General features: G+C 42.5%; 1 protein-coding gene across 1 annotated transcript in view; it reads left to right on the forward strand.

Moving 5' to 3' along the window:
* LOC122945379 (contactin-associated protein-like 5) overlaps window positions 1-27929 on the forward strand; it is a 346160-nt gene that overhangs the window by 281760 nt on the left and 36471 nt on the right. The window contains 2 exon segments of the mRNA XM_044304451.1: window positions 15247-15465; window positions 25128-25199. Coding sequence (XP_044160386.1) covers window positions 15247-15465; window positions 25128-25199 — 291 coding nt within the window.

Genomic DNA, 27929 nt, shown 5'->3' on the forward strand with positions numbered 1-27929 from the left:
AAAATGAAAAGTTGGGTGTAGGGCTGACGTCATCGGCGCAGTCGCACTGAGGAAGGAGCAGCCAAGCGAGCATCCTTCTCTCAGAGCGCCTGCGCTGAATGATGACCGGTACGGCGCAGGCGCGGGATTTGAGCTGCAGGCAGGGCCAGCTGGAGGATGAGAGCGCTCGCTGGCCCTGTCAATCAAGTGGAGGAGGGGGCGTTTTTTCAGAGAGAGGATGCGGCGGCTACCAGCAAGTAAACGCCCAACTTGCTGGTAGTGAAGAAATTTACATATCACTAAAATCCGATTTTTACTGAAATTACACCACAGCCTGAGGTAAGAGCGGCATATAATGAATCTGTAAACATTAGCAAATATATTAAGTCAAAAACAGAAAATTGGTGTTTGGGGGGGTGACAGGAGCCCTTTAAAGTTGCTTCTTTGGCTGTAGAAGTCACAGAGATGAAAGTTCTCCGGCCGAGTTCTGAGGAGCATGCACATGTACGTCATCATTGTAGCACAACTAGATTCTCACTCCTCACTAACTAGGGTCCAGGTCTATCCCTTAGCAACCTAAAGGGATAAGTCAAGGTGTTAACTCTTGCATCTCCACGCTGTGCTATTAGGTATACACATACAGTAAATTAAAGCGCTTCACTTTGCAATGCAACATTGTATCAAATTACCCTTCACCATGACCCTGTTGTGGTGAACTGCACTTACACAGATGCTTCTTAAAACCTAGGATCCCATGGTGCAATGAGTGCAGGTTCAAACACTACATCTCCAAAGTGCATTGCAGCCGATACATTTAGTTAGAAGAGGAACCGGGTTGTGGCTGCACATGTGCCGTGGCAGGAAGGGGGCACCACTGGCACCAGCAGTTGGCATTAGTAATAACTTTTTTTAATCACAGGGATATGGCTATTTTTGGAAGAAAACTCTGTGTGCAAAGTAAATAACGTTGAGGCCACCACTCAACTGTAGCTGGGCATGAATTTATACACATACATTTGCCAGAATTCTTGTGAATTTGCATGGATTTACATCCTTCTGGTAACTATATGGCCAATAATTTTTACCCCCCAGAGCCCCAGGCATGTAGTATACGTGGTGCCATGTGGATGTAGCAAGAAGTGAAGGGTTAAATCACCAACAAAGGAGGAGGCAAAAAATGTAACATAATATGTAGCAATTAATTATTATAATATAGAGCGCTACACTGTGACGAGCATGCTGCAGTGCAAACTTACACCATAAAAATAGAACATAATTATGTGAGAGAATTAGGAGTCGTGCCTTCAAGCTTAATATAGATAAATATAGAGAATGTGAAAAATGGATAAGAATGTAATGAGTTTACCTGTAATTAGCCCTGGGAAAAAAATCATATTTCTTTCTGTGGTTTAAGATAAAAAAAATACATGTGTACGCACAGAGACAGTAAGAGAGATGAAATAGAGATGATAGATAGATAGATAGATAGAACGAGTACAGCCTGGCAAAGGGGGAAATCCAGAGGATGATACACAAGGCCAAAGAGGAGTATATTAGCATCTGGAGGAACGACATAAGAACATCCCAGAAGCTGACAGTATACCGTTGCCTGCAGAGGGAGTACAAACTGGCCCCATATCTGGAGAAACTCTCCAAACCAAGAGACCAACAGATCCTGAGCCGGTACTAGTAGTAAGTATTCATCTACAGTAGAAGTCTCTTCTTTTTTTTATTTTTCTTTTTTTTATTAAGTGACTGGAGCTATATAGTGTAGTGGTTAAAGTTCTGGGCTGTGATGAAGAAGCTGTGAGTTCAAATCCTGTTACAAGATTTTTTTAGAAATAGAGGTTAAATTAGATTTATATATTTTATATTTCTTTCAGTAATTGTAAAAAATGTATGGCACTAAATTAATGTATAATAAAAAATAAATAAATATATATATATATATATATATATATATATATATGTTTGAATTACCGTATATACTCGAGAATAAGACAAGTTTTTTGGCACATATTTTTGTGCTCAAAAAGCCCCCTCGTCTTATACTCGAGTCTAGGTCTGTATTATGGCAACTTACATTGCCATAATACAGACCATGACATGTTGCGGGCCGGAGAAGCTGTTACTTACCTTTACAGCTCCCAGCACGTCCGCGCGGCACCTCTGTTAAGCTCCCAGTGTAAATCTCGCGAGACACGCGGGCCGCGAGATTTACACTGGGAGCAGACCGCGAGATTTACACCGGCAGTAAGTACCGGCCCCTGCACAGCCTCCCCTCCCCCTGGACAGCCCCCCTTCCCTGGCCAAGTATGAAGTAGGGAGGGGGGGAACAAAAAAATTAAATAAACAACCTGATAAATATAAAAAAAATGTAAATAACCTCACACCAGCTACAGTTGAAGCTCTGTTTGGACATACAGACGATGAGGAATCCAGTTTTGAAGGATTTTAACTCTTTTAGCTGTTTTAGCTTTAGTTGGTTTTTGTACTGTTAAAGTTATTGTTGATACCATATTGTTTTTCTTTGAAATAAATATTCAAAAACCTTTAACCTACTGATGCCTCAATTAATGTAATTTTATAGGTATCTATTTTTATTTTTGAAATTTACCAGTAGCTGCTGCATTTCCCACCCTAGTCTTATACTCGAGTCAATAATTTTTCCCATTTTTTGGGGGTAAAATTAGGGGCCTTGGCTTATACTCGAGTATATACTGGTAAGTTTAGCCTCTATTTCTGAAAAAAAAGTTTGTGACAGGATTTGAACTCACAGCTTCTGCATTACAGCCCAGAACTTTAACCATTACACTATACAGCTGCAAAGCCAGGCACTAAAAAAACAAAAATATGAGACTTCTACTCATCTCAGTAGAAGTACAGTACAGTAGAAGTCTCATTTTTTTCTTTTTTTTTGCCTTGCCTCTAATACAGAAGGTCATGAGTTCAAATCCCAGCAGAATCTTTTCTGAAATACAGGCTAAATTAGATTTAAATATACTGGGGTGTCCCCAAGCATTGACTCCATATATGGACATAGCTATATATGGAGTCAGATCAGGGACTCCTAAGCCGAACTAGAGTCCCGACACCCTCCCCTCTTCAGAGCAGGGTGTGCCTGGGTTTCTAATATTGACTTCCATTGTGCTTGGGTGCTCGGTAGAACATCCGAGCATCGCAAAGTGTTTTACTCAAACACTTTGGTGCTCGCTCAACACTAATGGGATTATCTACTGAGTGTATCATAAGGTGATCTACTCCTCTACACCAGAGTCGGTTACTCCTAGAGTCAGCTATCTTAATCCTATCACTAACACAATAGAACAAAGGGACAAATAAACTAACACATTTATTGGGAGTCTCGGTGCTCAGTTAACCCTTTTTGTGTTGCGGGATTCACACCCTGCACCTTTAATGGGCAATAGGGAAGATGTGGCCTATAACTCCACACATAAATCAGGGTTATTAGCTCCTTGTAACCCCAGGAGGTCTGAGGGGGTCTCCATCGTTCTGGGTCCATAGTCCGTTGGAAGTACGCTAGCCTTCAGACTTCTCCAGCAGCTTCATTGACAGTTCAGTCTGTGACAGATAGATAGATAGATAGGAAATAGATAGATGGATAGATAGGAGATAGACAGATAGATAAATAGATAGGAGATAGATAGAGAGATAGATGATATAGATAGATAAGTAGATAGATAAATAGATAGATAAATAGATAACAAAGAAAGTCCGCAGCACTCCTTAAAGTATAAAAAAATTTGACCTGTGTGAATAAACAACACATTTTTTATACTTCAAGGAGTGCTGCGGACTTTCTTTGTTGTTTTCCGTCCTGAATCGAGGGACCACCACGGGCACCTTACAGCTACAGCTGCATGTGAAGGGAGTGCTGCCTGACCTTTTCTATAGATAGATAGATAGATAGATAGATAAACAAATGATTTACATATGATATCATCAGAAGTTCCTTCAATGAGAACAGAGTCAGCGTGAAGGTAAATGGGAGGAGAACGCCTCATTTCCAGCAGAGCCAAGGAGTCAGACAGGGCTGCAGCCTCAGTCCAACCCTCTTCAACATCATGGCGTCCAGAAGAAAAACCAGAAACCAGCCAGGCGTCCTCCCTTACTGCTAAGAAACTGTCCACTTTCAGAAACCAACAGGACTAGAAATTAGCCCCTCAGGAAGCGTTAAGTAGGTCATAGAAACACTGAAAACAAGGCGTACAAAACCTTCTATTCATCAGAAGGCATCTGTACCATCCCAAAGCACCAGTGACTCTCTGGCTTAAAATCTTTGATAATATCATTGCCCCAATCCTCCTGTATGACAGCAAAGTCTGGGGCCCAGACATATACTCAGACTGGGCAAAGTGGGACTCTGGGCCAACAGAAATACTCCACCGAGAATTATGTAAACACCTCCTCCAGGTCTACAGGAGCACCTCTAACAGCATCTGACGAGCAGAACTGGGCAGATTCCCAATACACCTTGCTGTCCAGAATAGGGAGCTATCATTCAGAGCCCATCTACATAGCAGTAGTCCCATCTCAAAGTCTGTACTTTGGTTTTATTCTGATAAAGAGCTTCAAATCCCCTGCATAACAAGTAATTTACAATATAAAATTCTATCAGTCACCTGTGGAGGGAGCTGAGGAAGACAAAGCATTATTGAGCTCAATGATTGTGCAAATCTATATGCACAGAGCTCCCCCTTGTGGTGGCTGCAAGTTAGTTTAGGTTTTAACTAAGGCTACTTTCACACTCGCGTTTTGGCTTTCTGTTTGTGAGTTCCATTATGGGCTCTCACAAGCGGTCCAAAACAGATCAGTTTTTCACTAATACATTCTGAATGGAAAAGGTTCCGCTCAGAATGCATCAGTTTGCCTCCGATCAGTCTACATTCTGCTCTGGAGGTGGACTCTCCGCTTGACAAAACTGAGCCAAACGGATCCGTCCTGGCACACAATGTAAGTCAATGGGGACTGATCCGTTTTCTCTGACACAATCTGGCACAATAGAAAATGGATCCGTCTCCCATTGACTTTCAATGGAGTTCATGACGGATCTGTCTTGGCTATGTTACAAATAATACAAACGGATACATGCGGTTGTATTATTGTAACAGATCCGTTTTTGCAGATCCATAAGGGATCTGCCTAAAATGTGAGTGTGAAAGTAGCCTAAGTCTGCATAAAAATGGTGCAGAGGATTTGGAGCTCTGTAGCAGATACAGTCCTGATCAAAAGTTTAAGACCACTTGAAAAATGGCAAAAAATCCTATTTAGCATGGCTGGATCTTAACAAGGTTCCAAGTAGAGCTTCAACATGCAACAAGAAGAAATGGGAGGGAGACAAAACATTTTTTGAGCATTCAATTTAATGAAAACGAATAAACTGAAACAGGCTGTTTTTCAGCTGATCAAATTAGGACCACACCTCCCAAAAAAAAAAACTAAACCTCCCAAAACAGAAATCCAACTTCCAAACATGACCTCAGTAATGAGTAGCTCCGCCGTTATTGTTTCGGCATGCTTGATGCAAGCGTTTCCACGAGGTGAGTGGGAACATTTCTCCAAGTGGTGAAGACGCCATCGCCAAGTGGCCATCTTTTTGTAAACTTCCCTTGCCATCCATCCCCAAAGGTTCTCAATTGGATTTAGATCAGGGGAACACGCAGGATGGGCCAAAAGAGTGATGTTATTCTCCTGGAAGAAGTCCCTTGTCCTGCGGGCATTGTGTACTGTAGCGTTGTCCTGTTACCACACAGACGAGGGCCCTCAGTCATGAGGAATGCTCTCTGCAACATCTGGACATAGCCAGTGGCCGTTTGACGCCCCTGCACTTCCTGAAGCTCCATTGTTCCACTGAAAGAAAAAGCCCCCCAGACCATTATGGCGCCCCCTCCACTGTGGCGCGTAGAAAACATCTCAGGTGGGATCTGCTTGTCATGCCAGTCACGTTGGAAACCATCAGGACCATCAAGGTTACATTTTTTCTCATCAGAGAATAAAACTTTCTTCCACCTTTGAATGTCCCATGTTTGGTGCTCTCTTGCAAAGTCCAAACGACAAGTTCTGTGGAGTTCAAAGAGACAAAGTCTTTAAAGACGTTTTTTGTTTTTGAAGCCCTTCAGTCTCAGATGCCGTCTGATGGTTATGGGGCTGCAGTCAGCACCAGTAAGGGCCTTAATTTGGGTCGAGGATCGTCCAGTGTCTTGACGGACAGCCAATTGGATCCTCCGGCTCAGTGCTGATGAATTTTTTTTTGGGTCTTCCACTTGACTTTTTTATTCCATAACCGTCAGGATCATTTAAGATTAAGACTAATCCCAAATGACTGTGAGAGACCCCACTTATGCAGTTCAGCAACCCGGCCACGTTCAAAAAGGGAGAGTTTTTTTGCCTTTGCCATCACAACGTGTGACTACCTGACAGAGAATGACAATGAATCCACATCTTTGCACAGATTTGGCAGTTTAAAGGCATGTGGTCCTAAAATTTGGATCGGCTGAAAAACAGCCTGTTTCAGTTTAATTGTTATTTTCAATTGATTGAATGCTCAAAAAATGTTCTGTCTCACTCCCATCTCTTCTTGTTGCATGTTGAAGCTCTACCTGGAACGTTGTTAAGATCCAACAATGTAAAATAAGATTTTTTGCAATTTTTCAAGTGGTCTTAAACATTTGCTCAGGACTGTATAAATGAGTTTCTTTCCCAATAAAGATACAAAATAAATCATAATTTGCCTGTAATATCTTGGAAAATTCATCCTGTCGAAATGTATTGATTAATAACAGCATCAGGTGAGTAGTTTCCTTTTTGAATCTCCCTGATAATATCAGTATGGAGGGACTGAAGCCGTTCTCTGAGTTCTTTCACGGTTAATTCCTTTAAATCTTTTATTATTTTGATGGTAAATGATTTACATGTTCAGAATGTGAGAAGCTGAAGGAGGAGGAGCCGCCGTTTAACCCCTATTTAGTTATGTATTATTATACAACTGAAGTGGAAGAAAAATATGTTTACATCAGAGAAAGACCTGAGGCGTGAAATGTATAAGCATCTGACCTAGAGAGAGTGAGAAAACATTAACACCTTATAGGAACTTCCCCTGCACTGGCAGAAAGCTGCTGAAGGCACTGTACTTTATATGTGTAAGAGTGCTGCATAACGAGGTGTTAACTATTGTTACATGATCATGACCACATCTTCCTACAGCATTAAATATTAATGTGAAACATTGGATGAAATGGTTTATAGCCCTGCTCCTGACATTTCAGCAAAGTCTGAAACTAGGCCAAGAATATACATAAATTATACATCAATATCTTTATTGTTAATACAGTGAGTTTGACAGCAGGATATGTCCAGAAAACTGAACACATTTAAAAATAATATATTATAACATTATCCCATATGAAGAAGAAAATTAATATAATACTGCCCCATATGTACAGGAATATAACTACTATAATACTGCACCTATGTACAAGAATATAACTACTATAATACTGCTCCTATGTGCAAGAATATAACTACTATAATACTGCTTCCTATGTACAAGAATATAACTACTATAATACTGCCTCCTATGTACAAGAATATTACTACTATAATACTGCTCCTATGTACAAGAATATAACTACTATAATACTGCTCCTATGTACAAGGGAGTGCAGAATTATTAGGCAAGTTGTATTTTTGAGGATTAATTTTATTATTGAACAACAACCATGTTCTCAATGAACCCAAAAAACTCATTAATATCAAAGCTGAATATTTTTGGAAGTAGTTTTTAGTTTGTTTTTAGTTTTAGCTATTTTAGGGGGATATCTGTGTGTGCAGGTGACTATTACTGTGCATAATTATTAGGCAACTTAACAAAAAACAAATATATACCCATTTCAATTATTTATTTTTACCAGTGAAACCAATATAACATCTCAACATTCACAAATATACATTTCTGATATTCAAAAACAAAACAAAAACAAATCAGTGACCAATATAGCCACCTTTCTTTGCAAGGACACTCAAAAGCCTGCCATCCATGGATTCTGTCAGTGTTTTGATCTGTTCACCATCAACATTGCGTGCAGCAGCAACCACAGCCTCCCAGACACTGTTCAGAGAGGTGGACTGTTTTCCCTCCTTGTAAATCTCACATTTGATGATGGACCACAGGTTCTCAATGGGGTTCAGATCAGGTGAACAAGGAGGCCATGTCATTAGATTTTCTTCTTTTATACCCTTTCTTGCCAGCCACGCTGTGGAGTACTTGGACGCGTGTGATGGAGCATTGTCCTGCATGAAAATCATGTTTTTCTTGAAGGATGCAGACTTCTTCCTGTACCACTGCTTGAAGAAGGTGTCTTCCAGAAACTGGCAGTAGGACTGGGAGTTGAGCTTGACTCCATCCTCAACCCAAAAAGGCCCCACAAGCTCATCTTTGATGATACCAGCCCAAACCAGTACTCCACCTCCACCTTGCTGGCGTCTGAGTCGGACTGGAGCTCTCTGCCCTTTACCAATCCAGCCATCTGGCCCATCAAGACTCACTCTCATTTCATCAGTCCATAAAACCTTAGAAAAATCTGTCTTGAGATATTTCTTGGCCCAGTCTTGACGTTTCAACTTGTGTGTCTTGTTCAGTGGTGGTCGTCTTTCAGCCTTTCTTACCTTGGCCATGTCTCTGAGTATTGCACACCTTGTGCTTTTGGGCACTCCAGTGATGTTGCAGCTCTGAAATATGGCCAAACTGGTGGCAAGTGGCATCTTGGCAGCTGCACGCTTGACTTTTCTCAATTCATGGGCAGTTATTTTGCGCCTTGGTTTTTCCACACGCTTCTTGCGACCCTGTTGACTATTTTGAATGAAACGCTTGATTGTTCGATGATCACGCTTCAGAAGCTTTGCAATTTTAAGAGTGCTGCATCCCTCTGCAAGATATCTCACTATTTTTGACTTTTCTGAGCCTGTCAAGTCCTTCTTTTGACCCATTTTGCCAAGGGAAAGGAAGTTGCCTAATAATTATGCACACCTGATATAGGGTGTTGATGTCATTAGACCACACCCCTTCTCATTACAGAGATGCACATCACCTAATATGCTTAATAGGTAGTAGGCTTTCGAGCCTATACAGCTTGGAGTAAGACAACATGCATAAAGAGGATGATGTGGTCAAAATACTCATTTGCCTAATAATTCTGCACGTAGTGTATAATAATATAACTACTATAATACTGCCTCCTATGTGCAAGAATATAACTACTATAATACTGCCTCCTAGGTACAAGAATATAACTACTATAATACTGCCTCCTATGTACAATAATATAACTACTATAATACTGCCTCCTATGTACAAGAATATAACTACTATAATACTGCCTTCTATGTACAAGAATATAACTACTATAATACTGCCTTCTATGTACAAGAATATAACTACTATAATACTGCTCCTATGTACAAGAATATAACTACTATAATACTGATTCTATTTGCAAGAACATGACTACTATAAAACTGTTCCTGTGTACTAGAATATAACTACTATAATACTGCCTCCTGTGTACAAGAATATAACTACTATAATACTGCCTCCTGTGTACAAGAATATAACTACTATAATACTGCTCCTATGTACAAGAATATAACTACTATAATACTGTCTCCTATGTACAAGAATATAACTACTATAACACTGCTCCTATGTACAAGAATATAACTACTATAATACTGCCCCCTATGTACAATAATATAACTACTATAATACTTCTCCTATCTACAAGGATATAACTACTATAATACTGCTCCTATATACAAGAATTTAACTACTAAAATACTGCCTCCTATGTACAAGAATATAACAACTATAATACTGCTTCTATGTACAAGAATTTAACTACTATAATACTGCCTCCAATGTACAAGAATATAACTTCTATAATACTGCTCCTATGTGCAAGAATATAACTACTATAATACTGCTCCTATGTACAAGAATATAATTACTATAATACTGCCCACTATGTACAGGAAAATAACTACTATAATACTGCTCCTATGTGCAAGAATATAACTACTATAATACTGCCTGTTATGTACAAGAATATAACTACTATAATACTGCCTCTTATGTACAAGAATATAACTACTATAATACTGCTCCTATGTACAAGAATATAGCTACTAATAATGCTGCTCCTATGTACAAGAATATAACTACTATAATACTACTACTATGTACAAGGATATAGCTACTAAAATACTACTACTATGTACAACACTATAACTACTATAATACTGCAGTGATGCCTCAGACCAGTGATTGTCTCCATTGTTCTCCTGTTTGAACATAATTTGTTCAGTACATAAAAGACTGTAGGGTGGAAAGGATCAGCGGTGCTGAATTTGTCTGGAAAGGGAACTTATCACTATGAAAAAGCTTTGCAATCTGCAGGCATCATGTTGTCGAGCAGGAGGAGCCGAGCAGAATGATCTACAGTGTATATATATAATATAAAACTTGTAACTGCAGTCGTATAGATGTATCAGTGGCTGCTCACTCTGTATGACTGAGCGTTACGGGGAGGTTATCATTTAGTGACTAGCCCCGCCCTCATGACTCCTAAGTGTTAAAAGAAATGAAAAGTATAAATTCAAGTTATACGTTTTCCTGCTTCTCTTCCCATAGTCCTATTTGCCAGTCTGCTCAGCTCCTCCTGCAGTGTTTTATGGTGGTAGGTTCTCTGTAACATGTGATTATTTCTTCGTTTATATCTTTTTTACACTGTTCCCGTCTTGCTCGTGTTTAGTTCTTCCTGGACATTTCCTTTTCCGCAGTTTTTTTGCTTGCGGTATAAATCTTTCATCCGTCAGGTTCTGGCTCCAGGATCTTCTCTCGAGTCACCGGCCTCTTTTTTGCCGTCCGCTATTTGGGGGCTCGTCTCGTGGTCTTCCACCTCCTTGTGCGAGGCCATGGATGGAGTCATATTTCGCAGTCTTGTAATTGGTTCTCATAGACGTTGTGGGTGAATGAGAAGTGACAATTCATCCTCCGCGCTCCGTATTACCCTCGGCTTGTTACATTACAGTTTATTTGCCTTTTCTGCCTGTTATTTTTTTTATTTTTTGTGTGTAATGTAATATCGGTTACTGCCTCCGAGAGCTTCACAGTACACAATGACGAGTGTATTGGGGGGTTCACGGATATCCACAATGAGCATGGTCAGTGGTGGAGGGAGGTTCAGAAAATGCATCCTTGTTTGTGAAGACACAATAAACTTCTAAGGAATTCTGTAAGGATACGTCCACACAGTCAGGTTTCCTGATGCAATTTTGTAAGCCAAAAACAAGAGTGAAGCACAGATTTCCCTGTCGTACCGCTGTGGGTGCTGGAAAATTGCTGAAATAGTCCAAGGCCCGATACCATATAGCGCAGCATCTCTGGGACATCCTCACACATTTCACTACTTAACCCAAGAAATGCTATATCCTATGATATCCTGGTCAGAATACATGGTCCCCTGCAGTGTAAGGGTTACAGGTAGATCATATAATTCATGGGCCGTGCTGTCAGTGAGTCATGAATTGTAACAATCCCAGAAAATGCTCTAAAAAAAGCATCGTAAGAGGAGCAAGGAGGAAGAGAAGGACATATGCTGCTTCTGGCTGGAGCTCACTGATAGTTATCACCCCCTGCTTGATGCTGTGCTACAGCTGTGTGATAAGTGTGGGGAGTATATAGTGCAATGGGAATATCTATCGATCGATCGAGTGATCTCATATCTAACTATCCAGTGACTTGCAGGTTACAAGCACAGTTATGTATCTTCTCTATCTGGCCCAAACCACAATGATGACTTCTGCCAGCTACAACCCATCTCTACAGAGTTTGCGGCTCAATTTTCTTTTGCTCCTTGATGTTTCTACACATCATTGTGCTACCTACCAAAACAGGACATGGGCATCAGGGGTCTTCAAACCCCAGATCAGACTTAATAATACATTTAGACCTCTAGACTCATGTATATTACTCACAGTCCTCTACCTCTGCTGTGCCTTGGTACGTGATATAACCATCATGTCATGTAAAGTATTGCATTTCTTTTATCTATCTTTCTTATCTGTCTGAGACCTTACTATCCAATGACTTGCAGGTGACATGTACAGACATTATCTTTTCTTCACTTTCTGGCCCAGACTGCCATGATGACTTCTTCCAGCCACAACTCATCTCTGCAGAGTTTGTGGCTCAAATGTCTTTTGCTCCTGACTTTTTCTGCACAACATTGTGTGTATATATATATATATATATATATATATATAGAGAGAGAGAGAGAGAGAGAGAGACAAATAAGTAGCAGCACACCACTAAATGCACTAAGGGTGGGTAAACAGTTGAATGTGTGAACAGGTTCAAATACATGACTACCATGCTTACTATTAAGCGGAGTATAAGCTCTTAGTGCATATAATTGATCAACAATATGTCAGGCCCATCTACTAAATGTCAAGGTGGCTTCTCATCATTCGCTTGCACCTGCGATTATCTCTGAAGGTGCTTTTCCTTCTTTTTTATTATGTATATATAGTAGAGGAGTAGGCATCCTCTTTGGAACTTAGCACTCCCTGCCCACCTGCCTGGTGCTTTTAATCAGAGTAGGTCCCATCTGATGAGAAGCCACCTTGACATATTGTTGATCAATTATATGAGCTAAGAGCTTCTACTCCACTTAATAGTAAGCATGGTAGTCATGTATTTGACCCTGTTCGGACATTCACCTTTTTACCCACCCTTAGTGCATTTAGTGGTGTGCTGCTACTTATTTGTTTCTCTACATAGTTGTTATGGTAGCTTGCACCTGCGATTATCTCTGGAGGTGCTATTCCTTCTTTTTGATTATGTATGTGTATGTATATGTATATATATGTATGTCCCCAAAAAAAGTCGCCACCAAAATAAAAAGGTCACACGCACTAATATTTCGCTGGACCGCCTTTAGCTTTGATTTCGGCACGCATTCGCTGTGGCATTGTTTCGATAAGCTTCTGCAATGTCACAAGATTTATTTCCATCCAGTGTTACATTAATTTTTCACCAAGATCTTGCATTGATGATGGTAGAGTCTGACCGCTGCTCAAAGCCTTCTCCAGCACATCCCAAAGATTCTCAATGGGGCAAAGGTCTGGACTCTGTGGTGGCCAATCCATGTGTGACAATGATGTCTCCTGCTCCCTGAACTACTTTTTCACAATTTGAGCCCGATGAATCCTGGCATTGTCATCTTGGAATATGCCCGTGCCATCAGGGAAGAACAAATCCATTGCTGGAATAACCTGGTCACTCAGTATGTTCAGGTAGTCGCTGACCTCATTCTTGGAGCACATACTGTTGCTGAACCTAGACCTGACCAACTGCAGCAACCCCAGATCATAGCACTGCCCCCACAGGCTGGTACAGGAGGCACTAGGCATGATGGGGGCATCACTTTATCTGCTTCTCTTCTTACCCTGATGCGCCCAAAAATCTGGACTCATCAGACCACATCACCTTCTTCCATTGCTCCAGAGTCCAATCTTTATGCCAGTAGCAAATTGAAGCCTTTTTTTCTGGTTTTCCTCACTGATTAGTGGTTTTCTTACGGCTACACAGCTGTTCAGTCCCAATCCCTTGAGTTCCCTTCGCATTGTGCGTGTGAAAATGCTCTTACTTTCACTATTAAACATAGCCCTGAGTTCTACGGTTGTTTTTCTTCGATTTGATTTCACCAAACGTTTAAGTGATCGCCGATCACCATCATTCAGGATTTTTTTCCTGCCACATTTCTTCCTCAAATACGATGGGTCCCCACTATCCTTCCAGTTTTTAATAATGCGTTGGACAGTTCTTAACCCAACTTTAGTAGTTTCTGCAATCTCCTTAGATGTTTTCTCTGCTTGTTGCATGCCAATGACTTGACCCGTCTAAAACAGACTGACATATTTTCCACGACCACGAGATGTGTCTTTCCACATGGTTGTTTAAGAAATGAGAAGCAACTCATTGAACCAGTCGGGGTTAAATAACTTGTTGCCGGCTGAAAGATAATCGCCCATGCAGTAATTATCCAATAGGACAGTGATGGCGAACCTTTTAGAGACCGAGTGCCCAAACCGCAACCCCAAAACCCCCTTATTTATCGCAAAGTGCCAACGTGGCAAGTTAACCTGAATCCTATAGTCCAATATAGTATATCTTTCATGTACTTTATCATGTAGTAGCTATAATAGCCTGTCTACATTCAGTGCGCTGCCTGTGCGGTTCATGGTGCGTCCTGCGCTGATGAATGGCAGGAAAGGTCTAAGGCATATTGGTACACCATAGACTTTTTCCAGGGTGTGGGTGCCCACAGAGAGGGATCCGAGTGCCGCCTCTAGCACCCGTGCCATAGGTTCGCCACCACTGCAATAGGAGGTTCATAACTATCTGCTTAGTTAAATCTAGGTGGCGACTTTTTTGGGGACAGGCAGTGTGTATATATATATATCAGAGCTGTTTTGTAGGCTGTAATAATTCTGGTAAAAGATTCTGTTGTTCTATGAAGGCCCCGGGGATCTCTCTCCATAATTCTTTTCTCTATGTTATAAATCTGCCTTGTTAGAAATTTATAATAACACTGATTAAATTAGAATTTCAATAGAAAGCTGTGGAGATGCGGCTAATAAGCTGGCGGTAAGAATGTGCGTGACGATTCTTCATGCTTGGAGTGGATAAAGGAGACGCTGTTGTCTTCTCTCCGTCACTATCATTATTAAAGGGAATGTGTCACTGAATTGTTTTTCTGCCAGTTAAAACCAGATAGTGACACACATACATTTTCCTGAACATCATTATGGGGGCGGCTATCTCGCCTGAGCTGTTCTGAACAGCATTTAGACATGTGCTTTACAGCAGGAACATGGACCATAGGAGATGACATCTATGGGAGAGTCTTCTAGGCATGCTCTGTGATCTGTGCAGAGGTCAGGAGGGAGCAGATAAGCTGTGATATCACCTATTGCAAATGGTGGATCCTGTGAAGCCTAGTGTGAAACCTGCTGGATTTTTTTTTTTTTTTATTTAATTTTTTATATTAAGCTATTGACATGGAAAATAAACAAAACAAAATTACCCAAAATTATTTAAAAATATGTATATCATGATTTAAACAGTATATCATTTTCTGATGACACATTCCCTTTAAGACGATCTTTTTCATGTTATTCTATCTACAGATAACCTGGGGCTTGATCCAGAAATTTTCAGCGTGAGCTCCATTGGCTTCATTGGATGTCTATCTTCTGTCCAGTACAACCAAGTTGCACCCCTTAAAGCAGCACTCCGGCACCCTAGTCTAGCCCCAGTTACAGTCATTGGTTCCCTGACAGAATGTAGCTGCGGATCCATCACTGAGAGCGACCTCAGCACAATCACCACCACCTACTCCTCCTCCGGTATGTGTTCTACCAAATCTGTGGATTGCAAAAACATAAAAAGTTTCATTAGATCAAGTGTGTCTTGTCAGTAGGAGCCATTTGTTCTGCCCAGACTCTGGGATTGCAGAAGCTCTTTCTTCTCCTCTCCCAGTATGGTCTCCAGTAACCAGTCACAAAAAAAAGATTTTTCTCCCATCATGTCAGGGTTAGTGATGAACGGCATAGGCAATATTCGTTTTAGCGATATTTCGCTAGATTTTCACATAATATTCGCAATAAATTTGAGAATTCTAGAATTCGTCATTATTTTCGCGATTGCACAAATCGGCACTAGAGATGCGCATATTTTTGCGCAATACGTGCAACTTTTTTGCATTTTTGCAGGTCTGAGTGGATATTACTGATTGGTGCACTAAGTATTGCTGTGACATCACAGCGCTATGTCTGTAGCTATATGTATGGACACTAATCCCTATCACACTGCCTAACACCCTGCCCTGGAACTACACTGTATCACTCAAGACCAAGAAAAATCCAGCTTCCAAGATGCAAAAGGTGGAATCTTTATTGTGCGTTTAAAAATCCAATGCAAGACATCACAGGTTACAGTAATTGGGGGAGCGGTTGGCATTTTGGATAGTGGGGTTTCTAAGTCCCAAATATTGCTAATGCTGAGTGATCCGGGTGTATACAGTGCGCTCCAGGACAACCCTCCCTCCTCTTTTCAGAAGAAAAGGGTTATATTTATGTTACCTGCCCGGTCCACAAAGTGGCGGGTATAGGCAGCTTTTCAGAACGGTTGTCTGAGTGGGTAGATTCGCTATTGCAACCTCTCATTCCTCCCATCCCTGGTTTCATAAAAGACACTGGATCTGTGTTACAGTCCATGTTGCCTTTCAAATGGAGAGCGGATTATGTTTGGATTGCTGCAGACGTGGTGGCACTTTATACGAATATACCACATGAATTGGCGCTGCGATCTTTGTGTTGGTTCCTTAATACCTATAGTAATTATACCTGTGAATTGCAAGAATTTTTGGAGATGTCGCTCAGCTTTTACTTGGAACATAATGTTCAATGGATGTTATTATCTGCAGGTATCTGGGGTGTCGATGGGGGCTAAGTTCTCTCCCTCCATTGCTAATATTTTCATGGCATGGTGGGAGAGGAGCTTCCTCCTCATCGACACCCACCCTTTCTGCGATCGCCTGCAGTGGTATGGGCGCTACATCGATGACCTGCTGTTTGTATGGTCTGGAGATGTGGCGTCCATACCACTGTTTGGCGAATACATGGATTCATGTGTACCCTCTATTTCTTTCACGTTGCACTTTGATGCCAGGTCAGTTTCCTTTTTGGATTTAAAGGAAACCTGTCACCAGGATTTTGCGCATAGAGCTGGGGACATGGGCTGCTAGATGGCCACTAGCACATCTGCAATACCCAGTCCCCAAAGCTCTGTGTGCTTTTATTGTGTTAAAAAACAGTTTTGATCCATATGCAAATTACCTGATATGAGTCCTGTAGCCGGAGATGAGTCAAGCGGAAAGGAGCCCTGCACCGCCCCGCGTCCTCCGAATCTCCTCCTTGCTGGCTGACGTCACAGAGCTGGAGCGCCGAAATCTCGCGATGCGCGAGCTAGCGCATGCGCAGTGTCGGCATCATGTTCATTCCCTGTACTGGCATCAGCACAGGGAACGGACTACGCATGCGCTAGCTCGCGCATCGCGAGATTTCGGCGCTCCAGCTCTGTGACGTCAGCCAGCAAGGAGGAGATTCGGAGGACGCGGGGCGGTGCTGGGCTCCTTTCCGCTTGACTCATCTCCGGCTACAGGACTCATATCAGGTAATTTGCATATCAATCAAAACTGTTTTTAACACAATAAAAGCACAGAGAGCTATGGGACCTGGGTACTGCAGATGTGCTAGCGGCCATCTAGCAGCCCATGTCCCCAGCTCTATGCGCAAAATCATGGTGACAGGTTTCCTTTAAGATTGAGCGGTGATTCTGCCAGTTCTAGTGTGAACACCTCCATCATCATGTCACCCGCCACATGTAATATATAATATTCTAAAAGGCGAGCTGATCCGTGCTAGGCGCAACTGTTCGGACATTTTGTCTTTTGAACAGGAAATTAATAAGATTGTGAATAGATTGGCTCTTAGATCCTATTCACGGAATCATATGCTAAAATAGCAAAAAAACGGTTCAGAGTCTCGACCGCAAATCTTTGATCTTTCCTGATACGAACTCCACAGCCGCAGCGGGTAAAGGAAATAGCCACACTCCTATTACGTTTGTCACCCAGTACAGTGGCGAATACAGGGAAATATGCAAAATAATTAAAAACATCTACCAGTCCTCAGCTTTGACGAAAAGTGGTCGGAAATAATAGCGGGAGGCATTAGATGTGCTGCACAAAAAGCTCCCACATTAGGCAGTCTCATCAGTCCCAGTTTATACAAAGAGAAAAGCAATGTGACACCGACCTGGCTTTCAACGAAGGGGAGCTACAAGTGCGGGCACGGTAGGCGCATTTGTTGTGATCATTTTCAAGTCAGCCAGTATTTTCACTCTATGGCTAATGGCAAAAAATTTAGTATTAAGAGCTACTTGAATTGCAACACAAAGAATGCCATCTACTTAGTGACCTGCCAAGTGAGCAAGTTGCAATATGTAGGTTGCACTTCTAACCAAATAAAATCGCGAATCCGTAAGCATATATCGGATATTCCCCATTACAGAAATCGCAACGTATCTGCAGTCAGTAAACATTTTGCAGTCATACATGGTGGTAAAGTGACCCATTTGAGAGCCCAAGGCATAGAATGGGACTTTATTCCAGCCAGAGGAGGCGACCTGAGGAGAAAACTGCTTAATAGAGAGGCTTATTGGATGTTTTTACTTGCCACGCGCTATCCTGAAGGTCCGAACAAGAGACATGATCTCATATTGCAATATTAACTTCATATTTGCCTGCCATTGATGTCTTTTATACATTGCCATTATGTTTTCTATATATTTCATGTGTATCTTTTCCTCCCTCCCCTCATGGTTGACACATGTTCTGAGTCAGTCTAATCAGGACATGTGACTCAATGGGGTGTCAGGTGTGGATTAGCCTTTTTAAACTGAGTTTTGTACACAAGTTTTTTGTCATGATGAAGGACCCTGATTTACTTGCGGTCTGAAACGCGTTACTGTAACCTGTGATGTCTTGCATTGGATTTTAAACGCACAATAAAGATTCCACCTTTTGCATCTTGGAAGCTGGATTTTTCTTGGTCTTAAAAATTCACAGCAATCAAGTCCGGAGGTTGCCATCCGTGCTCCGGCAGGTGGACGGTGGGTGAGAGCTGCTTTACCTTCTCTGTTTCATACACTGTATCACTATCTAACCTACACTGACTATCTATACCAGGATCTAACCTACACTGACTATCTATACCAGGATCTAACCTACACTGACTATCTATACCAGGATATAACCTACACTGACTATCTATATCAGGATAGAACCTACACTGACTATCTATACCAGGATCTAACCTACACTGACTATCTATACCAGGATATAACCTACACTGACTATCTATATCAGGATAGAACCTACACTGACTATCTATATCAGGATATAACCTACACTGACTATCTATATCAGGATAGAACCTACACTGACTATCTATACCAGGATCTAACCTACACTGACTATCTATACCAGGATAGAACCTACACTGACTATCTATACCAGGATATAACCTACACTGACTATCTATACCAGGATCTAACCTACACTGACTATCTATACCAGGATATAACCTACACTGACTATCTATATCAGGATAGAACCTACACTGACTATCTATATCAGGATATAACCTACACTGACTATCTATATCAGGATAGAACCTACACTGACTATCTATACCAGGATCTAACCTACACTGACTATCTATACCAGGATCTAACCTACACTGACTATCTATACCAGGATAGAACCTACACTGACTATCTATATCAGGATAGAACCTACACTGACTATCTATATCAGGATAGAACCTACACTGACTATCTATATCAGGATAGAACCTACACTGACTATCTATATCAGGATATAACCTACACTGACTATTTATATCAGGATAGAACCTATACTGACCATCTATATCAGGATAGAACCTACACTGACTATCTATATGGACGGTGGGTGAGAGCTGCTTTACCTTCTCTGTTTCATACACTGTATCACTATCTAACCTACACTGACTATCTATACCAGGATCTAACCTACACTGACTATCTATACCAGGATCTAACCTACACTGACTATCTATACCAGGATATAACCTACACTGACTATCTATATCAGGATAGAACCTACACTGACTATCTATACCAGGATCTAACCTACACTGACTATCTATATCAGAATATAACCTACACTGACTATCTATATCAGGATATAACCTACACTGACTATCTATATCAGGATAGAACTACACTGACTATCTATACCAGGATCTAACCTACATTGACTATCTATACCAGGATCTAACCTACACTGACTATCTATACCAGGATAGAACCTACACTGACTATCTATACCAGGATCGAACCTACACTGACTATCTATACCAGGATAGAACCTACACTGACTATCTATATCAGGATAGAACCTACACTGACTATCTATATCAGGATATAACCTACACTGACTATCTATATCAGGATAGAACCTACACTGACCATCTATATCAGGATAGAACCTACACTGACTATCTATATCAGGATATAACCTACACTGACTATCTATATCAGGATAGAACCTACACTGACTATCTATATCAGGATAGAACCTACACTGACTATCTATGTCAAGATAGAACCTACACTGACTATCTATATCAGGATAGAACCTACACTGACTATCTATGTCAGGATAGAACCTACACTGACTATCTATATCAGGATAGAACCTACACTGACTATCTCCCACTAACTATCTGTATTATATATATACACCTACCTAAAGAATTATTAGGAACACCTGTTCTATTTGTCATTAATGCGATTATCTAGTCAACCAATCACATGGCAGTTGCTTCAATGCATGTAGGGTTGTGGTCCTGGTCAAGACAATCTCCTGAACTCCAAACTCAATGTCAGAATGGGAAAGAAAGATGGCTACAACAGCAGAAGACCCCACCGGGTATCACTCCTCCCCACTACAAATAGGAAAAAGAGGCTACAATTTGCACGAGCTCACCAAAATTGGACTGTTGAAGACTGGAAAAATGTTGCCTGGTCTGATGAGTCTCGATTTCTGTTGAGACATTCAAATGGTAGAGTCCGAATTTGGCATAAACAGAATGAGAACATGTATCCATCATGCCTTGTTACCACTGTGCAGGCTGGTGGTGGTGGTGTAATGGTGTGGGGGATGTTGGGGCACACTTTAGGCCCCTTAGTGCCAATTGGCCATCGTTTAAATTACCTGAGCATTGTTTCTGACCATGTCCATCCCTTCATGACCACCATGTACCCATCCTCTGATGGCTACTTCCAGCAGGATAATGCACCATGTCACAAAGCTCGAATCATTTCAAATTGGTTTCTTGAACATGACAATGAGTTCACTGTACTAAAATGGCCCCACAGTCACCAGATCTCAACCCAATAGAGCATCTTTGGGATGTGGTGGAACGGGAGCTTCGTGCCCTGGATGTGCATCCCTCAAATCTCCATCAACTGCAAGATGCTATCCTATCAATATGGGCCAACATTTCTAAAGAATGCCATCAGCACCTTGTGGATCAATGCCACGTAGAATTAAGGCAGTTCTGAAGGCAAAAGGGGGTCCCAACACCGTATTAGTATGGTGTTCCTAATAATTCTTTAGGTGAGTGTATATATGAGATTACTAACTATCTAATGTAATTGGATAAGGAATAGGATGCAGATGAAAGCACAGAGCACAGCAATGTCACTGCTCTCTCTCTCAGAACTGCATACAAGGGCTGCTGGGGAGGTTCTTATATAGTAAGGGGGAGGCAGCTTTCCTATTGGTTGCTAGGGATGTTGCTAAGACATTGCAGCCTTCTCATTGGCCCAAGAGCAAGAAGGGAGGTTACTGATGAAAAAAAAAAATCTAGAATATTTGCGATTACGAATATATCACTATATTCTACATCTTCGCGAATTGTCGAAGTGCTGATATTCGCAATACAAATTTGCAAATAGAATATTCACGATCAACACTAATCAGGGTGTGTTTGATGCAGGAATTATGTTCTGTGTCCAGACTGTAAATGAAGCAGCTCTCTCTCCCCCTCTCCCAGCATGATCTCCAGTAAGCAGATGAATTATATCCAGACACAAAGAAAAGTACATTTTCCCATGATGTCAGTATGCGTTACCTGTACAAACCATTTCCTCTGTGTCCAGATTGTGAATGGAGCAGCTCTCTCTCCCCGTCCCCAGCATGATCTCCAGTAAGCATCTGTATATCTAATTACAAAAAAGAACTCAACTCATATTTTTCCAATATGTCAGTGACAGTGTCAGTGTCCAGCCTGTGAATGGAGCAGCTCTTTCTCCTCCTCTCCTAGCATTATTTTCAATAAGCAGCCAATCTGCTGCATGCAATTAAACTCTTGCAACTTCAGTTTCTGAACAGAAGTAACCTGCCACACAGTGTTACTTAAGAAAAAAAATGATATGCAAGAATAATTTCGGCCATACTGTATATACCACATTTAACATTTTCTTTACACAGCGCCACTCTTTCCATAGGTTGTGTCAGGTATTGCAGCTCATGTGCATTGGTCTGAACTGCAGTAGTAGACAAAGCCTATAATCAAGAGCGATCCTGCTTCTGGAAAGAAAGGAGAGATATTTTTCTAACATTTATCAGTATTCCCTCAACGGCCACATGCCAGCACAATTCACCCTCCCTAATTATAATTTTATGCATGCATTTAATGCACAACCTATAGCTTACCGCCATAACCCTGGGAGGACAGCTCCTCCATCAAGCAGAAGATGCTGCTGATGAACACATTCGTTTTGTAGGGGGCAGGGGATTTTCAAACTGTGCATTTCTCTATGCAAATCAGCAACTCTTTAAGTGTTGCGTTTAATTGCAGCCAGCCGACGTTAATGCGTTTAGTAATGGAGACCATTTATGGATATTCATCAATTTTTATAGACACAGTTCTAAAACCAAACATTATGAATCCAGCTCGGCTGCATCGTAGGGTGATACAGTGCGCGGCGCTGATAACAGGCGGCTACCAGGGTCTAATGAAAGACTCTAATACTAAGTGCTCCGATGAGTGGGAGGTGGATGGAAAGGAGGAGGGAAAACTACCGGGAAGACAAACTCTGGAGGTTACGCCATGAAAGACACAGCTTCATAATTACGCAGAAATGCAGCGTACCTCAATAATTACCTGACACATAGGAGCGTGTACAGATCGAGCTGCACCACTGAGACCAGACACCATGCAAAGGGGAGTTTTTTGAAAATATGTCCCCATACGTAGTGTCGGGTTCTGAGAACGCCGCTATTTACAGGCCATGGACACGAGCCGTCTTGTCAGCGGTGAACGTATTATGTTAGGCCTCATGCACACAAACGTTCTTTGCTTTCCGTATACGGAACCATTCATTTCAATGGGTTTGCAAAAGATGCGGACAGCACTCTGTGTGCTGTCCGCATCCGTTTGCTCCGTTCCGTGGCCCTGCAAAATTATGAGGCATGTCCTATTCTAGTCCGTTTTGCGGATAAGAATAGGCATCTCTATGATGGCCCTCCTGTTCCGTTCCGAAAATTGCAGAAGGCACACGGTGGCATCCGTTTTTTGCGGATCTTCAATTTGCAGACCGCAAAAAACGGCACGTTCGTGTGCATGAGCCCTTACAATGTTGCGATCTTGTGTCACATATAAATGTAACAGGAACCAGGGGACAGAAATAGGATCTCTTGTCCAGGACTGGAAAAAACACGTCTGATTTCTTCCTAAGACGGCACCCGCTGATGCATGGGTGGCAGGGGTGGCAGGGGTGGTAGGGGTGGTAGGGGTGGCAGGGGTGGCAGGGGTGGAAGGGGTGGCATGGGTGGCAGGGGTGGCAGGGGTGGTAGGGGTATTGCAGCTCTTACTGACTCAAAGGAGAGCAGCTGCAGTACCACATACAACCTATGGGTGTGGGGTGTTTTTGGAAGCAGCAGCCATGTTTTTCTAATCCTTATTAACATTAATTCACTTTACAATTGACCTATCCCACCTCCCTAAAATAAGCCAATCTATGAATCGGACACTTTAAGTGCAGTCGCCGCTGCTATGTTAGTAAATACAGTAATTGTGTTCCTCGTGAACTGACAATTCTGGAGCTTTTACTTTTGTAACTGTAGGTTGTACCATTCCTCTATTATTCCTGCTAGAGGTGTATGATTAAAGGTCTGTCGGGGTGTTACCAGTTGGGCGGAGGTACCCCGACGCAGTCCGATACTATCCAATCAAGGTTGTTAGTGGCAGAGTGTGAAAGGACCCCCCCCCCCCCCCAAAACTGTTAAGACCCTTATGGACCTTTGATCATAAACTTCTAGTAAGAATAATAGAGGAAGGGCACAAAATAAAGCCATAGGAATAGGATAGAAGCTCCAGAATTGTTGTTACATAGAGAAAGCAAGCAGTTACTAAGGCCTCGTGCACTCGACCGTCGTGTGTTTTGCGGTCCGCAAATTGTGGATCTGCAGAACACGGATTTGCAGAACGGCACGGACAGCCTTCAATATAAATGCCTATTCTTGTCCGCGCTTTAGGACATGTTATATTTTTTTAGCGGGGCCACGGAATGGCGCAACAGATGCTGTGGTTTTATCTTTGTCCTGATCAGTCAAAAATACTGAACTGATCGCTCTCCATTCAGAATGCATTAGGATAAAAATGATCAGTTCTTTTCCGGATTTGAGCCCCTAGGACATAACTCAGTGCCGGAAAAGAAAAACGCTAGTGTGAAAGTTCCCTAAAATGGCTTGATAATGTGTCTCTGGAGGAAATATTTGAGTCAGTCTCCACTGTTGTTCTGGCATTATATTCAAGAAGATCGGGATGGCTCCTCACATAAAGGTGAAGTTGCAGTGCAGGGAATTATGGGAGGGGAGTAAGGAAGCAAATTATAATACTGTCAGTGATTTGGCTTCAGTGGTCCGTGTCCGATTTTGCTTCAGTTGTGTTTCCTTGTGTCTTCCTTTTTGTCTGACATGGGAAAAAAAAGGAAGGTTAATAAAAAGTGTAATTTTATTGCACCAAGGTCTTGTAGAAAAAAACGGACACGGACGCTGACACGGATGACATACCAGTTGTTCATCCGTTTTTTTTTGACGGACCCATTGACTTGAATGGGTCCAGTCCTCCGTTTTCCACTGACAAGAATAGGACAGGTTATATTCTTTTGACGGACTGGAATCATGAACGCGGAGAAAAAACGGAGGACTATCAGTTTTTTTTCACAGCTCCATAGAAATGAATGGGACCTCGGCTAAACTGTAAAAAATGACGGAACGGACGCGGATGCACACAACGGTGGTGTGCATGAGGCCTATGACTGCGATTCTTACTTCCTCGGAATCCGTAGTCAGTCTTTAGATAATCAGTGAATGTCTTCTCTTCTCCAGATCCCTTTGGGAAGACAGATGACCGGGAGCCCCTGACCAATGAGATGAGAAGCGGTCCTGCAGTCATCGGAGGTAACCCGGGCTCGGGGGGGGGGGGGGGGGGGGGATGTGTCCGCCGCTCTCAGCTGATACATATGTTGCAGTTTTGGGCCTTTTCACCACATTTATTTTTTTAAAGAGAAAAACTCTCCAAGTAAAATCTGTGATTTGGGGGATAAAAATGGTAAGAAATATATGGACCTAGCAGAGAGCGCAGGTAATGCCTACTACAGTTCAGCTCTTGCTGCATCATTTCAGCATTCAACTTGGTAAAATCCTCTTTGGGAAACCTCTACAAAGGGTTTGTTGTATTCATGTCTGACCCGATCGTGTTCTGGGGTCTGATCCGTTTTAAATCCTCAGCGCTGTTCTATATCTCTGTAACTGGCTTGTTCTAGGCGCTCCATGCTCAGACCAGCTTATCTTTCCTCATAGACCAACCTGACAACCCGTCTACCACTGGGCGGCTGAAGAGTGGCGACGTTCAGTCTACTCATGGCAGATGTAGTCAGAGGCCGCCCCCCCGGATTCCTGCGCACATCACAGTGATGCAGGGGGCGAGTCCTCCGCCAGCTCCAGGGCGTGCCCACCGCCCGCAGCTGTGCGCTGCACTGTATATACAGGGACATTGCTCGATCTATGCTGCAGACTTTCCCTTGCAATGCACAGGGTGGAGTTCCCTGCAAATCCTCGGGTGACTCTGGAGGATTTTGCCAGCAGATTTATTACAGATTTTGCTGTTGATTCCAGGCACCTAACTATGTACCGAAGAGGATAGGAGATCCATATCAAAGTCTTGGACAGTACAAAATATCTCTTTTTAGTGCCCCAGTAGAGCTAATGTAGTGCCACCACAATGTGTGCCAGTATAATAATACCCCATATATAGTGACACCAGTAGATGCCCCCATAGTGCTCCTCTCGCCCTTCCCCATAGTGCCTCCCATAATCTGTGCCAGAATAAAGTTGCCCTATATAGTGCTCCTCTCCTCCTTCCCCATATTGGCCAAACCGCATCGTGTCAAAGAAAAAAAATCTTGGAACTCGGGATCCCATTCTAGTTATCGATGGGGTCCTTCACTGGGGCCCCCCAGTTCATGAATTTAAAGGGGTTGTCCAGGTTCAGAGCTGAACCTGGACAGCCCTCCATTTTCACCCAGGCAGCCCCCCATGACTGGCAGTTCATGCTCCGATGCTCTCCTTTGCCCTGCGCTAAATCGCATCAGGGCAAAGGCATTTTTCTGAGTTCCGGTGACGTACCGGGGCTCTCTATGGGCTGACAGGACAGCCCGGTGACGTCACCGGCACTGATGGGCGGGATTTGGCTCTGCCCTAGCCAGTAAACGGCTAGAGCAGAGCTAAAGCCCGCCCCTCAGAGCCGGTGACGTCACCGAACACACCTGCTGGGCGGAAGTTACCGCCCGGCAGTGTGTTATTGAAAACACAAGAGCCCGTGCCCTGCACGATCTAGCGCAGGGCACTGGAGGCGCATCGGAGCATGAGATGCTCCGATGCTAGGCTCAGGGGGGCTGCCGGGGTGAAAATAAGGGTATGTCCGGGTTTCAGCTCTGAACCTGGACAACCCCTTTAAGAGCTGCATCAGTCCATAGGAGATAACTATACTTGGAAATCCCCTTTAATCCATTTACAGCTGATCAATTGCTGTACATTTGTATCCAGTGGAGACAATCCTCTGTGACTGATACATTTTTACGGCACTGATACATGGATGCACTCGCTATGGGGCCAAGAGGACTAGGGGGGGATAAGGGGGGTAGATTCGAATCGGTGCGAGAACATTGTACCTTTTTATGGGGAGTAATAATATGGTGTTTGTTAGTTTTTTGCTATAATGTGGGTTTTCTGATATATGGTATCCTTTAATAATTGCTGCTGTTTTCATTGTCTTACACTAGATGTAGGGGCCCCATTTTATTTTGCTATGGGGCAATATGAATTAGGCCTCATGCACACGGCCGTTGTTTTGGTCCGCATCCGAACCGCAGTTTTTGTGGCTTGGATGCGGATCCATTTACTTCAATGGGGCCGCAAAAGATGCGGACAGCACGCGTTGCTCCGTTCCGTGGTCCGCCCAAAAAATATATTGTGTCCTATTCTAGTCCACGCTTTGCGGACAAGAATAGGCAGTTATATTAAAGGCTGTCCGCGCCGTTCTGCAAATTGCGCACACGGGCGCCATCCGTGTTTTGCGGATCCGCAATTTGCAGACCGCAAAACACACGACGGCCGTGTGCATGTAGCCTTATAGTCATACCTCTGCACTGATACATTGTAGCAAACGATCAGAGAGATTTGTGTTGCTGATGTGTTTACTGGATTGCCTAGCATGGAGTCCTGTGCCAAACTTTCAGCTGTGATAGGTATTAGGTCTGAACATGATTGTCACCGTAGAACTTGATCCTTGCTACATCTTATCTGGGTTACATTATGTTTTATGCTCCACTCACATCCAGAGCTGCGCGCCAGTTGAGGTCAATAGGGCAATATGAAACAATTCTGTAAAAATGCAACTGTTATCAATGAATGTAGCACGCCCCGTAAGCAGGGAATGTGCAATGCATTGTGGGAAGCAGTAGAAACCAAAATGCAAAAAAAACGTGCATATGAAGGCATCCTAACATTCTAACAGTGCATTATGTCATCAGGACATTTCCCACAGTGCACACAACAGACACTGAGCAAGCAGAGGCTGCAAATAAATCTGCAGAATTTGGAATGCAGCTCTGGATGTGAAGTATAAGA

This window comes from Bufo gargarizans, chromosome 8 (genome assembly GCF_014858855.1).
Source record: "Bufo gargarizans isolate SCDJY-AF-19 chromosome 8, ASM1485885v1, whole genome shotgun sequence".
NCBI classification, from domain to species: domain Eukaryota; kingdom Metazoa; phylum Chordata; class Amphibia; order Anura; family Bufonidae; genus Bufo; species Bufo gargarizans.